The sequence below is a fragment of the Notolabrus celidotus genome, chromosome 23, assembly GCF_009762535.1.
Source record: "Notolabrus celidotus isolate fNotCel1 chromosome 23, fNotCel1.pri, whole genome shotgun sequence".
Classification (NCBI taxonomy): domain Eukaryota; kingdom Metazoa; phylum Chordata; class Actinopteri; order Labriformes; family Labridae; genus Notolabrus; species Notolabrus celidotus.
This window is the reverse complement of record NC_048294.1, coordinates 20,853,773-20,870,445: the sequence shown is the minus strand read 5'-3', so window position 1 is coordinate 20,870,445 and position 16,673 is coordinate 20,853,773. Positions and strand designations below refer to the sequence as shown.

The following is a 16,673-nucleotide window of genomic DNA, read 5'->3' as shown; positions in this document are numbered from 1 at the left end:
TTCTTAATGTTTAATTGCAACAAATTATTTATAATATAAAATGTAAACTGTTTTTTTAACAACTCAATCTATACATTTTATTTTTTTAATAAAATACCATAAAGTGACTTTTGTCAGAGCAAAAGATTCTGAAACACAACCGTAAACACTGATGAACACAGAGATAAACAAAGTAAAGAAAGTTGAGTGTCTGTCAGAGTGAGACAAAGGAGGAAATTGTGAATGTAACACATATTTCAAAATAAAAGCTTCGAACCATGAAGGAAACTGTTATGTTGCAGATTTTATGTAGTAATAATATTTCAAGCACTGTAGCAACAGTAGTATGATCTCTCAATTTCTCTTATTATTTTATGATGTTAACTTTTTTGGTTACGGTAGTTTTTTTCTTTTTATTCCCCTTATATATCTGTCTTTTTTCTGTTTATGTATTCAAATTTGAAAAGCAAATGTAAATAGATAAAAAAGGAACATGACCTCTTGGAATGAACCACTTGGTTTTATTTTTTGTTATTTGAACAAAGAGTGACTTTTGCTTCTTAGATTGTCTTGCTGGAGTAATCTTGATTATTTTTCAGTTAATTCAACACTGGATGAAAAAGTTAGAAATGAGGAAGGCAACACGTGAGAAGGATAAGTTAAAAAACTCTGACTTAAAATCCTTAATTATTTTATCTATTTGTATTATCAATCAATCATTCAGACTTCATTTGTTAAGCGCTTTACATACAATAAATAATAAACGTTAATAATAAAAAGACCCCCCATCCTAATCCCAACCCTAGCCCGACCCAAAATCCACCGCACAATCCTAAGGATAAGAGCACGATATATGCAAAAAACCAAACATATATATATATATATATATATATATATATATATATATATATATATATTATATAATATATATATATATATATATATATATATATATATATATATATACTATATATATATATATATACATGAAATAAATACATGAACAATAAAAGCAGTTGCTAACGAACTGAGGAATGCTGTCATGATATATAAATAGAAAACACTGGAGGTACAATAAATTGTTAAAACTCAACAAAGGAAATCAAGCTCACCAAAATAAAAATAAAAATCATAATAAAACAATAAAAGATTAAACCAGTAAAATGATGGTTGTTGGTTTATGATTTTTGATTTGTATCGGGTTGAGAGTGCACTGACCATTACTGTGGATATTTGTCGTGTCTGTTGGTCTTATTGCAGTAATGATATAATGAGCTTCTATGGATTATTTGGATCTTTGTCATGTGTGTCTGAAGAACTTTTAATGTTTGTATGCTGTACCACAAATTGACTCTTTGAGGACATTAAAGTTCTTGAAACTAAGCTAAACTAATCTTTTTGGTCAAAACCAAGGTTCAAATTCAAAAGTACGAATATGAAACGGTGGAAATATCAGTTGGTCAAGGCAAAAATAAATATGTTCTAACTTGAATTCTGCTGTGACATAAAGACGCAGTACTTGATTGTGTTTACATTTAAAGGGCATCATTTTGAGAATTTACAACAATCGTTCACAGTTAGAAAATAAATAAATAAATAAATGTGTGAAGAAAGAATGAATGTCAGAAATATTGTTCAAAGTTCTTGGGATATTTTTTAAATATTTAAAAAATCATGTTCTTTGATTTACTTTGGATTGCATGATTAAGGTGCTACTCTACTGACTAAAACTGAGTCAGAATAATATAGAAAGAATACTTATGCAAGTCAACTTGACGTTAGAAATCACTGGATCTCCATCTTATAATTTTGACCTAAAATATCAAAATGTATGTCTTAGTTAATTTAGTTATTTATTTATGCCTTAAATATAATATTGCAATCTGTTACAGTTAAAGCTCCTGTGAGGAACTTTCAGCTTGTGTTGATTTTTGCGCCCCCTGTGGACAAAGCTGTCTTATCCTTTTAGCTCTATGTTGACATTCTTAAGCGAGATATTCACGCCCATGTTACGCCTCATCTGTAATGTAGAACACACGGAGGCGTAATGGGGGGGGGGTTATTCTGCCTCTTATCTTCTGTTGGCGGTAACAGAGGCGTAAGAGGTGGATGACAGACAGACGCATCAGAGCGGAACAGTGCTGTGTGTGTGTGTGTGTGCGTGTGTGTGTGTGTGCGTGTGTGTTGTGCGTGTGTGTGTGTGTGTGTGCGTGCGTGCGTGTGTGTGTGTGCGTGTGTGTGTGTGTGTGTGTGCGTGTGTGTGCGTGTGTGTGTGTGTGGTGGTGCGTGGTGTGTGTTTGTGTGTGTGTGCACGCTTTACATGTCATACCTCTTGTACATCTGCACCACTATGATGCAAAGTGAAATCACACACTGTGACACCAATATGTAGCTCAGTGTGGAAGCACTAAGGCGTGATGATGGTGGTACGTAGATACAGAGCTGTTGCACGTGTCAGTAAAGTTCTCTGATAGATATCTTATCCTGCTTTCTTTTAACACAGTCAAACACATCATGCACGGTGAACTCTTACTGCAGGACATGTACGACAGAGGCCTTTTTAGCTGCATGTTGTGATTTCAGTCCGTTTCATTCATGGTCACGACGCAGTGGCAGCAGGCCAAGCAAGTCCCAGACATCCCTCTACCCAGCAATGTTTTCCTGTTCTCTCTGGGGGATCCCAAGATGTTCCTAGACCAGATGGAGATATAATCCCTCCAGTGATCTCTGGGTCTACTCCAGGTCTCCTCCCAGTTGGACACGCCAGAAAAAAACTCTAAAGGGAGGCATCCCTACCAGATACCCGAACCACGTCAACTGTCTCCTTTCAATGCGAAAGAGTGACAGACCACCCTTTGGAGGGAACTCATTTCATTAAGTTGTATCTGAAATCTCATTCTTTCAGTCCCTCCTCAAAGCTCCTGACCACAGGTGAGGACTGAAACATGGATCGACTGAAGCTTTGCCGTCTGAAGACTCTTTCCAAACAGAGCAGGTCTAGATCGTACTCTATGTTCTATTATTAACAAAGACCCAACATCAAGACAGGATAAGATCCAGTCCCATCTTACAGACAGGACTCAGTCTGATCTCATCTTAATCCACCATGAGCAGAGCACTTTGCAGCATTTAGCAAGTTACAGTGGCAAGGACAAACTTCCTTTAACAGCAGAAACCTCCAGCAGGACCAGACTCATGTTAGACACACATCTGCTGAGACCGTGTTGGACAGAGGGATAACGGAGATGAAGAGAGAGAGAGATGATAGTGGTGAGACTGATAGTAGTAGCTGAAGCAGCTGGAGTCTGGCACCTCCACAGCAGCAGGCCGTCTACGGCAGAGATCCAGAGGAACCTACGAGACAAGGGAGCTCAGGGACTCCAGAAAGGTTTAGGGTTAGAAACTTTAATTGGACAGGAAGAGTTAAAGTAAGTAACAGAGCGAAAGACTGGATCTCAGTGTGGCAGTCTAAGCCTATAGCAGCATAACCAAGAGCTGATCCAAGCCTGATCCAGCTCTAACTATAAGCATTATCATAAAGGAACGTTTGAGGCCTACTGTTAAAAGTAGAGAGGATGTCTGCGTGTCGGACCCTGACTGGTCGAAGATTCCAAAGGAGAGGGGCCTGAAAGCTGAAGGCTTGACCTTCCATACCACTTTTAGAGACTCCAGAAAGGTCTATGGGTAGTAACTTTAATGGGACAGGAAGAGTTAAAGGGATAGACAGAGGGACGAGAGAGAGGGAAAGACAGGATCCCATCGTGTCAGTTCTCCCACCAGTCTTAGCCTATAGCAGCATAACTAAGAGCAAGAGCAAACCATCGTTTCCCAGCAGAGAACCACGGCCTTGGAAATGGAGGTGCTGACTCCCACGTCAACCACAACAGCTGTTGAAGTCTGTTCCTGTAACACTAATTCTGTTCGTTTTATCTTGTTAAGACAGCTTTCATGTTTCTCTTTATACGTGTTATGTGGTAAAACTGGTTCAATAAGTATTCTTATGATGCACAAACATCTTTTCACTTCCAAGGTGTTTCAATCCACCTTCTTACCTCTCTGTTAACTTCTCCTGTGCAGAACTTAGACGCTCAGGATCTCCAGTGTCTGTTTCCTGGAGCAGCACTGCCCACTAGTGACACTTAACACACATTACACGGAGCAGTCTTCAGTTCTTTATTGGGACATTAATACATCACAGTGTTCCCAATGTTCTCTTAAATATATAAAATGGTATTAAAGTAATCATTGTCAGGAGTACTGATCAGAAACAGTTAATTAGTCAGAAATGCAAAGAGATGATTTCATCGGAAGGATTTGTCACAGTTTGTTTAATGCAAACATTAAAGTTTAAACAGCTTCAGTATTAGCTGAGATGTTGAGAAACACTGCGGAAAGGGTTAAACTTCATGCTTTTAAACCTGGGGTGATATTTTAACACATTATGAGGGTCTTAACTTCTGATAGGAAGAAAGATGTTTGGAAACGCTTCAGTTGACTGAGAGTGATATCCTTATGAAACAGTCAGCACAGGAGTGGCAGGAGTTGTTGGACTACCCTGCCTCTATCAGATAGGTTATGAGTGTTATTTTGTAAATAGTGAGTTTAGACTCAATGACACAAAAACGGACTCCATGAAGTAAAAGTAGAGCAGCGAATCCCATGCACTGAGGTTTAAATCTCGAGTGTGTGCAGAGAGAGATGTAACAGCTGTTTCTTCCTCTTCAAAATAAAGCTCTCTCTGTAAAGATCCTTTCTGTAAAGTCGTCAGACACTTAGATTTCTTTCAATACGCCACAAGACATCCCTCAGTCTGAAGAGTGTGAATGCGTCTCTGTCAGCTCCCGGTGTTACAGTCTGAAGAGTGACCCTGTAAACTGGAGACCTTCAGCTGAACGTGTCAGTGTTTGTGGAGTTTACAACAGCAACAGAACAACAGAAGGAGTCCTCGGGAATGCATCCCGGTTTAGTTTTTATTCAAATGTCCAAATATCGTCATCAGATATTTCATGATCATCTAAAGACATTTGTGAGGGACATCCTGCTGAGAGTCTCCAGTAAACAGTCAACTGAAAAGCACCTAAAATAAGTCATTTTACCCCACACAGCGAGGGAGTTGTTGGTTTACAGCTGCCTCAGTTAGTTAATTGTTGTGTTATTGTGTGAGTTTGATATTTTAAAAGTTTAACAATAACCAAAAAGTATTACTTGCTGAAGCCTGGTTTATACATGTGTTGCCCTTAATGACGCAGAAGCGTACCTGTGTAGCCTGATGTGCACGGGGAACACAAGTCCTGTGATTGGGCCGCTGGAAGGCATTGTATTTCCCACATTTACAGCACTTCCGGAATCACAGTACATTGCATCTCCTCTAATGTCTCCTCTCTATTATTCCCTGTAATCATGTCTGTATGATAAACAGCAACATGTATCAGCTGTTAATTAACATAACACACTCTGAATCGCTGTGAAAACTTAACAGAAAACATCTAGCAACTCTACATCAGCAACTCTTACTCTGCAGGGATCTTCTCTGTGATGCTTTGAGACACTTACATTGATTCATTCTAGATATGTCACCTTTGACTATCTTCTTAGCACACCTCCATTTAAAAAACAAGAGTTCTACGTTGCAGGACTCAGGGAGTTATTAGTTGACAGCTGTCTTAGTTGTTCATTGTCGTGACACGGTGGGTCTTTTGCTGTTTAAAGTTTTGATTGGCATCCAACAAAATATTATCTTAGTAATAAACAATAACAGAATGAAACAGCGGTAGAGACGCAAGTGAAAATGTTTCTTCCTCTTCAACGTAAAGCATTCTCTCTGCAGGGATCCTTTCTGTAATGTTGTCAGGACTCTTAGAAAAACCTGAGCCTGTCAGGGACAAAAACAAGAACTTTAAATCAACACACTTGATCCATCAAGGGTTTTGTTGCAGCCTGCTGACCTGCTGTAGAACAAAGAATCTACTGGAGCAACTCCAAACACTTAATCAGTACGACCCCAACTGATGGAAAAATAAGGCCCAGGTTTAAATCTGTCAGAATGGACCCTTTAAAATATTACAAATTTTAACACGTTCCGATAACACCTTGAGGGCTCGATGGCAAGCACTATGACACAGCTCTTTGTAAGTTTTAAACACAGAAACGTGTCATGCAGAAGTCAAGTCATGTTCTGTACCAGCAAACACACACGGCCGCTTCTTCTTCTTCTCCTCCTCCTCGCCTCACATCCAACAGAACCACAGAGATCCTGAATCACAGCATCCAGTTCCACAACCAGGATTACAGAGGAGTGTGAAGGTTAGGAGATGATTCCTCCACATGTTGTGTGTAAACATGACACAGCGGTTGTAGCTTAGACTTTCTCGGTCCTCCTCTCTGTCTGTTCACTCTCAGGTCCTTGTTATCTCCGGTCGCAGGTTCTGGAGAGCTAGTGGAGGTGGAGGACAGGGAAGTCAGCCTCTCCTGCTGTCCCCCACGCCTTCTCCCATCACCCTCCACTGGAGGATGCAGGTGTCCTTCCCCCCCATGGAGAGCAGGTGGGAGTCGCTGTGGGTGAAGCAGACGTTGGTGACGTGGCTGCCGTGGCCCTCGTACTTGTGGCTCGGAGCCTGGAGAGGAAAGAAGTTCGCTGTTAGGAGCACAGACGTTAGAATAAATCATCCTCGCTCAGACTGCATGCATGTGCTCCTTGGATGGTGCCATTTTCTGAGTTTGGCAAATAATTTTCATTAAGTTACAACAATTTCCTTAACCAGACGCAGCTGTAACATCACGCTCTGTAAAGCTACGAGACTCCATTGACTGAAACAGAGATTTAGCCTCCAATAACAAAGTTGTTTTATCTTAATCTGTTAGTTTCTTTTTGTTAAAGTGAGTTACACAAACACCTTGTTGGATATAAACTAATCATTCAAACATCTGGTGTGTGTAGATAGTGATGTAACGGCTGTCTGGGATCCGTTTTTCGGACACTTAGAATAAAGACCTGAGCCTGACAAAATCATTTATAAGACACACTTTGATTCGGTGCGTTCTATTTAAATTGCAGCCATCAAAGTTTGATCACTGCGGCAGGATGAAAAACTGCAGCACACTCCAAAACTTTTTTGCAACTACAAATTCTGCATCAAGCGGCAACCTCCGGTCTCAAACGATGAAGCCCATGCAGAAGTGTTATAAACTGCAATACATCAAGAATCCGCTTGAGGCTGGCTGCAGAAACCACCGGAGACCACATTGACCATGAATGGGAAAATGACGATCTTTGCAGCATTAATAAACATGTTACAGCCTGGTTCAAAAACGGCTTGACCCTACGAAGCTAATCTCTCTATCGGCACACTCTGTCGGGGGAGTGAATTTTTTTTTAATGTGGACGGTTCAGAAGATATTAGGATTACGAGTTTTGAACAAATAAGTACATGACTGACGTGACTCCCGGTCGGAACACATAGCTCTTGGCTAGGAGGCTCACACTACATCACACTCTGCCTGGTTGAGTTCCTCATTTCCAATATGGCTGCCTGCCGCCGTTGGCTTCAAAACAGCTCTCAGGAACAGATGGGTGACGTCACGGATACTACGTCCCATATTTTATACCAGTCTATGTTCTGCACACATCAGATCTTTGAGATTATAAAGCTTAAAGCTCCTGTGAGGGACTTTTGATCCCCCTGTGGACAAAGTATACAGATGTTATCTTTGCTGATTTTTTCCTGTACATGTTCAAGAAGTGCTTTCATTATTCACTGTGAACATACACTGAGGGAAAAACAATTAAAGAGCTGTCTCTTAATTGTGCTGTCCAATGATTCTGGTTCGGACACCGACCCCCTTGCAGAGTTTTCAGGCATTAGAAATTACAGTATAGAAATAATCGACATTGCCGCAGATGGTCTAATGTGCTTTTGTAGGTCACAGAAAGGCATCACTGTTCATTTCAGTCTTTATGATAACCACCTAAAAAACTCCTCACCAGAGCTTAAAAGTACCAGAATTCCTCTTTAACAGATCACAAATGTGCTAAAACTGGAGTTTTTCAGGGTTTGAGCGAAGACTGGGACCTTATCTTACTACCTGAACATCATGCTGTGTTGAAGTCTTCAAGCTACAGATTGAGACCATAAACTCATGAGGAGAATGTTTACTGAGGGAATAAATCAGCTGATAAGTAGGACAATTTTCTCATAGACTTCTATACAATCAGAGAAAGGAGTCACCCTGCTGGGTGTTAGCAGGGACTGCAAGTTTTGGACACTTCTGCATTGGCTTCACTTTTCATATCAGTCTATGGTTCTGGTTTCAGTCAAGAGGAAGTCTGATGCTCCTGTTTCCAGTTCAGCTGAGTACGGTCGTCTCTTTGTCTGGGCTGGGGGGTTTGATTTTAGGTGGAAGTATGGTTGATTATTACTTCACTGTCGTTCAGATTTCAGCATCAAATTTTTTTTCCGTTGGCTATTTCTTCTTTGCTATAGACTGTATATTACACACTGTAGTTTCAGTGGCGTTATCCATCAGTTTCTAACTATCTTCTTGGAAACTAATCTAGAAACATAACTCTCAGCCTTATAATTTATTTTATAACATGTGAGTTGTATAAAAATATATAATTCTAGTATAGAGACCCAACTGTTTTGTTACAGGCTGTAAACATGTTTATTCCTTCTGTAACATTCTAACATGGGGCTCTATGGGAACTGACTCACTGCTGGACACAGCCTCTAGTGGACATTTGGGGGAACTGCCAGTATTTTGGACTTCGTTTTTCAACATCAGGGGGTGCTGTTTGTATGTTTTTTGTTGTGATGTGGTGAGCAGGTACCTTGGGTTTAGGACAGGGATACTGGAAGAGATGAACTTTACAGAAATCATCCGCCACAGCGACCATCCTCTCGTTGTGAGAGCGACACAGAGCGTTAATGTCTGTGCCGTCTGAGCCCTCCAACCACACACCTGAAACGCAGACAGGGCCAGTCACACACCTGACTTTATATAAAACAACAGACACACACCTGACTTAAAATGTAGACGAAGATAATGTTTCTATACCCATGACGTGGAAGCGAGCCCGCAGGTATAAGACGCCCACTCTCTGTCTTTGCTCTCAAAGCGATTCCTCAGCAGTTTACACCCCCCTGCAATGCCCCTGATAACAAACACACACACAAACACACTCATATTATAGATAGCAGACAGACAGCAGTATGTGTTCCTGACATCTGAGGGTTTTATTTTCTCTCACAGTAAAGGATCTCGTAGTCTCCTGAATTCGACATGATGTATTTCCGTCTTTGGACCAGTCCAGGTGAGTGATGAAGCTGGAGTGACCCTGATTGGACAAGAAACAGAGACACATTCAGCACATGAGGACTTTATAATTCTCAATGTTTATTAAGGTAAACCAAATCATATTGTCAGATTGTTGTTCTCGGGCTGCATTCAACGTTTTTACTTGATTCACTAATAGAAGTAATACTTATAAAATAACAAATGGTATTATTATGTCGTGTCATTATATTACAATATACTAATCAATAAACATTATTCCTATTCTTATCTCATTATTATTATTATTCTATATTACTAAATAAATAACCATAATAACAACTATTAATATTATTATCATCCTATGTATAATAATTACTAATATTATGTAATAATTAGAGTAGTATTCATATTATTGTTACATTATTAGAAAAATAATAATATTTCTAATTATTTATTATTATTCTTTTTGGTTTTGTTCTATTATTATTATTGTTATTATTATTATATTATTATTATAGTTATTATTATTACCAATTATTAATTTATAATATTGTTATTATTATTATTATTATTCTTATTATATTATAATTATTATTATTATTGTTTTTATTTTTTTTTATTAATGATTATATCAATATTCACATTGGGGACTTGACTCAGACTAGGGCTCAGTCAAACAGGATATGATTCGGTCTTGACTAAAGAGTCTCTATTCGGGACTTGGACTCAACTTGAACTTGGGACATTCAGTCTCATCACACTGAGGAAAACTGAGTTGTTAGCATTAACAGTCATAAAACAAACAACTAAAAAACAGACGGAATGATGATAGAAAGGACAGATGGAGGACAGAGGTTGAAGCGTATTTGATGTTGAACTCACGTTACACTTCCCGAAGCGAGAGTACCTTCGGCCGCTCTCCGTCACAGTGTAGATGTAGATGAAGTTATCGTGAGACCCCACGGCTAAGAAGCTGCCGTCTGAAACATCAAAAGAGAAGTCCCACTGTCAGAGGGAGCGTCCACTAACTCATGTCGTTATATTACAGCGTAAACATCATAAATACTGACCAGGTGAGTATCTCATGACGGACAGCTGCTCGTTGCCATCAACAGACTCAGAGATCACCTCTTTGGTCAGCAGGTCCAGGACAACCCACCTGTCACAGGTACAACAAGTAGAGTTAGATGTGATGAGTTTATAACAGGTTAAAGAGCTCTCAGTGAAACAGCTCTGTGACTTTGTGCTGTGTTACCTTCCTGTGTTGAGTCCGACTGAAACAACCGAGCCATTCGGACAGAAACCCGCACACAGACCATACTCCTGTTAAACACACACACACACACACACGCACACACGCACACACGCACACACACACACACACACACACACACACACACACACAAACACAGAATGAGTTATCAGTGTGTATTATTCAATATAAGCACTGAAACATGTCTGTTCCGTACTATTCAGTATAACTAAGGACATTTTTACAGCAAGAACCAGGGTCTAATTTTAGTTCCTGCTCGGGGGGTAGTACTTTCCAAAGGTCCAGGAACTTAAGGGGTGGGGCCTGCAGTGCTGAATGTTTCTGATTGGTAGAGTACCCTCAGTGTTTTTATTTTACCCTCCGTCCACAATAACATCACACACACCTGTGATTCACTTGGTTTAATAACTCCTGAACATTGGTCTTCTCTGAGCTTGATAGTGTGAATGTGTCTCTGTCAGCTCCCGGTGTTACAGTCTGAAGAGTGACCCTGTAAACTGGAGACCTTCAGCTGAATGTGTCAGTGTTTGTGGAGTTTACAACAGCTGTTGAAACACAGAAGGAGTCCTCGGGACTGTATCCTAGTTTAGTTTTTATTCAAATGTCCAAACATCCTCATCAGATATTTAATGATCATCTAAAGACGTTTGTGAGGGATGCATCCTGAAAGTCTCCAGTAAACAGGGTTGCTCTTTAAACTGAAACACCGGCCCATCTCTGACATGGCTTTTAAAATCTGTCTTCTTGCTTTAAGTCGAGCGTTTCAGGCGTTTTGAATCATCTTTGTCTCTAGAGCTTGTCTCCTTCCAAGTGTTGATTCAGTGAATCCATCTGTAATAAAGCATGATCAAAAACAGCACAAGAGGAATCTCATTCATGCTAACAGGCTAACTGTGGTGTCGCAACTGATGTTGGCCTGTCTGTCTCCTTCTATGGTGTCATCTTTGCTGTATGTTCTTTGTCTCTGTCTTATTGCCCTAAACAATGGGCCACAGGAAACATTTAGTTCCTTGAAGAGAAGTTCTGGGAACTAAAGGTTCCTGGTACTTCTGGTTGAAAACCACCCATAGGTCTTATAGTACAGGTAGTAATGATTTTATCTCAGTTAAAGCCAGGATCAGCATGTTTTACCTCCAGACAGATGCACCAGTCGAGCTTGTGCTCCTCGGTGTTCCACAGACACACCTGTCTGTCATGACCACAGGTGAGGAAGATGCTCTGAGAGGGGTGTGTGGCCAGTCCCCACATCTCATCTACATGACCCTAAGACACACACACACACACACACACAGTTTGAGTTATGCCTCACAGATATAAAAGTGTTTGATCCTGAAATACTCACAGGTAGAAGCACACATGTTTGATTTATTCTCATCTACCTGCACGATGGCCACAAATCCGTCTGAGAAGGTTCCTCTGAGAACAGCGTTCCGGGTTGTACCAACCAACAGCTCCTCACCGTCCACGTCCGCAATGGTACGCACCGCCCCATAATTCTCTGGAATCTGAACGAGTGATCAGAAATGATCAAGAATGAGACTTGAATATTTACCTGAATTTAACACACACACACACACACACACACACACACACACACACACACACACACACACACACACACACACACACAGACAGAGCTGCCGTTCACCTCACACTCTCTTTCAGGAGCCAGGTCGGCGCTCCAGCGGATGATCTTTCGGTCTTTTCCTCCACCGCTGAGCAGAGCGCCGCCCTGCAGGGTGCACAGAGTGAACACGCTACCTTCATGCGCTCGAGTCTGACGCATGATCTGAAGCGTCTCTGCAAGAGGAAGAGACATTTCAGCAGTTATATGCAATTTAAAAAAATAACTTATTGATGAAAAGAGAATTTGAAAAATGAACATATTGATGAGCTGCTCTGACCTTTGGCTCCTTTCCCGAGCGTCTTTATGTCAGCAGCTGATTTTCCCCATGTCAGGATGTTTCCTTCAGAGTCTCCGGTCAGAACGTCCCCGGTCAGACTGAACACAAAACACTGGATGAACTTTGGCTTCTTGTATTTCTGTAAAGAAAAGGGATCCTTTAAGCGATGTGACAAATTCTTGTTCTTTTTCCTGCAGACTAAAAAACCCTGCATGAAAATAAACTGAACTCTGATTATCCAAACATTTCCTCTGGTCAGGATAAATAATCTTTGATTAAACCATGATGTGTCTTACTCCAAAGATGCCCTGCTTCTTGGTGAACTGTCCGTTGGTGTGAGTCCAGAAGTAGACGTGAGATTTCCCGCAGGTGATGATGCTGGAGCTGTCGCTGGGGTTAAACTCCACAGCGAACACGGCCTCGTTAGTGCTCTACAACAGAAACACACACACACACACAACCTGATTTTAGGGATGAACGAGGACACATCATATTCATATTTTCAGGAACTTTCAAGTCGTTTAAAAACTTTGTTCATGACTTTTTGAGGCATGGAAATGAGATTTTAGAATCCTTCAACTTTCCCAGGAAGCCTGTCTAGACAACTATGAAATATATTCTGCCACAAGACACACACAAACACAAACATACACACACACAAACACACAGCCTCAGTGTGAGTGTGTGTGCAGAGAGTACAGACAGAATCATTCCTGCACAAAAAGCTCATTCATGGCCGAGCTATAAAGACGGCATATGGACTCTTCCACTGCAGGAGGAGGGGGGGTGATTATCTTGTTCCTGTTGGATGTGTGTGTGTGTGTGTGTGTGTGTGTGTGTGTGTGTGTGTGTGTGTGTAGTGTGTGTTAAATTTGATCGCTCCAGAACTAAATCTCTGCAGATTTCATAAAACACACAAGACCATTACATGCTATTACATACATGTTCAAAGTGTGTGTTCCCTCATCTGCGTTACAGAACACACACACGCACACATGAACACACACACACATGTTCAGTGTGTGAAATATTTACACTGTTTCCATGGCAGCTGTGCAGAGACAGCTCTAAGGGAAGTCGAGGCATTTTTGGGATGAAGCCATAAAAAGCAGGGCAGAAGCTCGGCCGCCATCTTTTCCCTGACTTCCTCTCTACAAACACAGATCGACACGCTGAGAGTGTGTTACTGTGTTTGTGTAGTGTGTGTTATTGTGTGCGTGTTCACTTTACTGCAGCCTGCCTCATCCTCACGCTCCTACTACAGGTTTATTCTAACGCTGTGTGCCCGTGACTTGATTTTAAAAACATCAGATCCACAGCAGAAGAGTCACTCCAGTTTAATCCCTAAATGTTTCAGCTGCATCTGTGTTTGTTTATTTAATTAAAATGTTTGTTTGTTTGTTTGTTCGTCTCAAGTAGCTTCAGCTGCTAAATGTGCTGCTTCAATCAGAGTAAATAAAGGATGTTTTTGTAATGGGTCTCTTCCTTAGGTCTTTTTAACAATTGGGACTGTTAATCACATTTAAGGTCTGAAATTAACGCATTCTTCTCACTCTTGAAAATTATTTGATGACACAACATGCAGTTTACAGTAGGAGGAATGGTCATAATTACTTGGGTGTAAATGATTAGAATATAATGTGATGGTTACCCTACAGTCAATGTTGGGTATCTGGGGAGCAGCTGTTTGTTATGTAACCACTTGCACTGAATATTTTTATCATGTCCTTTGTGCTGATAGAGAATGAGAATTACATTTGCCATGTATACAATTATTATAAGGGTATGTGAGTAATCGCAATGCACTGATCTGAGTCATTTCCCTGTGCAAAATTGTTAGCATTTTTAAAATGGGTTTATTGTTTTTTTCTTTCTTTTGTCGATGGCCTTATTACATTTTATGTGAGAATGTCTTTGTTTCTTTGTTATCAAAACAATTTTTTTCATTGTTCCTTCTGATTTGAGTGTTCTTATGTGTGTTTGAAAATAATAAAAAAACAGAATTATAAAAAAAACATTAATAATGGATAAAAAAAAATGGTGTTCTATTTTGTCCCTCCTGGCTCACTGTAGTTAAACTACCGCAGTGTCTTCCTGCTGCAGCTGTGATGAAATAACGACACCACTGTGCTTTTGAACGACATGTTTCTATTATAAAGACTCCCAAACATCAAAACTAATCTGCACTATGGTGATATTTTAATTCTGTTTGACAAAAAGTCATTTTTTTTTAAAGTTATTTTTGGGGTATTTTTGCCTTTATGGATAGGACAGCTGAAGACAGACAGGAAAAGGGGGGAGTGGAGAGAGGGGGAGGACATGCAATAAATGGTCAAAGCTGGAATCTAACCTGCCTCACTAACTATGGCCTCTGTATATGAGGCGCGTAGACCGCTAGGCCACCAGCGCTCTGATACAAAGAGTTTCAGCAACCACGTACGAGCTAAGCATACAGGTGCAGCTGATACAGCTGCATCACAAAAGCTGAATTTAATAGAGTCAGAATCACCACAGATCTGAGGATTAAACTAAAATTGGAAAAGTTACTGTCAGCGCTGGGGCATTATCACTTTGCATTGTTGCAGTTCTGCTTTAAGCATGTCCTTAAAAATGCAACGAATCCCAGTTTCCCAAAATTGACTTCTTTGACAGCCGTAGCTAAAATTGATTATAAAAAGGGATTTAAAATCCAAGCCTGAAGGGAAGCTTAAGATTTACTCCTTCACATGAAGAGGAGCCAGTTCAGGTGATATGGGGATCGGATTAGGATGCCTCCTGGGCGCCATCCTTTGGAGGTTTTCCATGCATGTTCAACTGGGAGAAGACCTCGGGCTCACTCCACATGTTGTTCTGAAGAGGGACTTTTGGGGCAACAGGACCCCAAATGAGAGGAAGAAGATAGATGGAGGGATTTCAAAAGAAGCTGTACCGGAGCCAGCAGAACCTGCAGAGGCCTGAGAGTCCTCAATAAAACGTCTGGTTTGAAAAGTCACAGAGATAAGCTGCACCTAACCAGTGTCTAAATGATTTAGACCAATAAAAAGATCTCAGAATCAATCCTGAACCACACATCGAGCCAGGAAAGAGAGGCTGGGTTGGTGACGTGTGCTCTTGAATGCATGTTCATATCCATAAGATGTGTTTTGGGAAATACGTCACACGGAGAAAACTCGACCAAGAGCTGAAAAAACACCTGATATCAACATTTCTATTCCTTATGAGGGAGAGTTTAGAGTTTAAGGAAAGTGGGAGGTATTTATTGATGAACAGAGTAGTAGGGTTGATTAGAGGTTTAGCAGTACGCCCCCTGTAGGTCTCTCTGTGTAAAACATGTTAAATTTGAAGGTACTTGAACTGCTTACCTTGACCTCTGCTGTCTTGGTCCCCTTGTTGCAGTCCCACACTGACAGCATGTGTTCATTGGAGTCATCGATCACACACAGAGACGCTCCACTGTCCTGAAAACAACCACAGATATAGATACATCATCATCCCTCGCTCTCTCTCTCATTCTCACTCTCAAGCTGTCCTTTCAAATAAAGTCTAAAAGATAATGTTAAAACTTTTTACATAATACATGTTTTATTAAACTCACAGCGAAAGAAAATGCAACTGATCCCACTCCTCTCTGGAAGGTTCCCAGACCGATCTGCTGCAGGGTGACGAGCGTGGTCGAGTCCCAGATATGAACGCAAGGCTGGAGAGGCTGAGACACACACACACACACACACACACACACACACACACACACACACACACACACACACACACACACACACACACACACACACACACACACACCACACACACACACACACACACAAACACAAACACACACACACACTTACAGTTAGATATATAACTAACACATAAGATTAGGGAGCAGAAACGTAACACTTAAAACGCCAAACGCCCGTCACCTTGCCGTCTTTTTCCACGCCTGCTGTCTGTCCAGACGCCACCCTCACTTTGTCAGGATGGAGGGTCAGACTGCAGGAGGAACAAAGATCATTTCACTTTATGATAAGACATGGTTCAGAAACATTTAGCAGAAGTAAAGATACACGATAAAGAAAACAATATCTACTGTGCTGTAATGTGACAGATCATCGCCCAGCCGCTGAAACATCCTCACAGTCTCAGAGTCTAACGTGTCTAAAGCTGTTTCTGTACTAAACTAACTGAAGCTACAGAATAGAAAAATGTAAACTAAGAATGATCCAACAAAGCAAAGATCTGTGGAC

The 16,673-nt window shown here is 40.7% G+C and overlaps 1 protein-coding gene across 1 annotated transcript in view; it reads right to left on the bottom strand.

Annotated features, from left to right (window-relative positions):
• Positions 1 to 4,942: 4,942 nt before the first annotated feature.
• The window catches only part of eml3 (EMAP like 3), a 51,099-nt gene continuing 39,368 nt past the window's right edge, over positions 4,943 to 16,673 (bottom strand). Inside the window, 18 exon segments of the mRNA XM_034676590.1 lie at positions 4,943 to 6,449; positions 6,452 to 6,593; positions 8,807 to 8,937; positions 9,034 to 9,048; positions 9,051 to 9,131; positions 9,227 to 9,268; positions 9,271 to 9,313; positions 10,135 to 10,232; positions 10,323 to 10,411; positions 10,508 to 10,575; positions 11,657 to 11,788; positions 11,905 to 12,030; positions 12,174 to 12,325; positions 12,430 to 12,568; positions 12,726 to 12,860; positions 15,792 to 15,887; positions 16,025 to 16,135; positions 16,350 to 16,419. Of these exon segments, the coding sequence (XP_034532481.1) occupies positions 6,265 to 6,449; positions 6,452 to 6,593; positions 8,807 to 8,937; positions 9,034 to 9,048; positions 9,051 to 9,131; positions 9,227 to 9,268; positions 9,271 to 9,313; positions 10,135 to 10,232; positions 10,323 to 10,411; positions 10,508 to 10,575; positions 11,657 to 11,788; positions 11,905 to 12,030; positions 12,174 to 12,325; positions 12,430 to 12,568; positions 12,726 to 12,860; positions 15,792 to 15,887; positions 16,025 to 16,135; positions 16,350 to 16,419 (1,855 nt within the window). The 3' untranslated portion in view covers positions 4,943 to 6,264.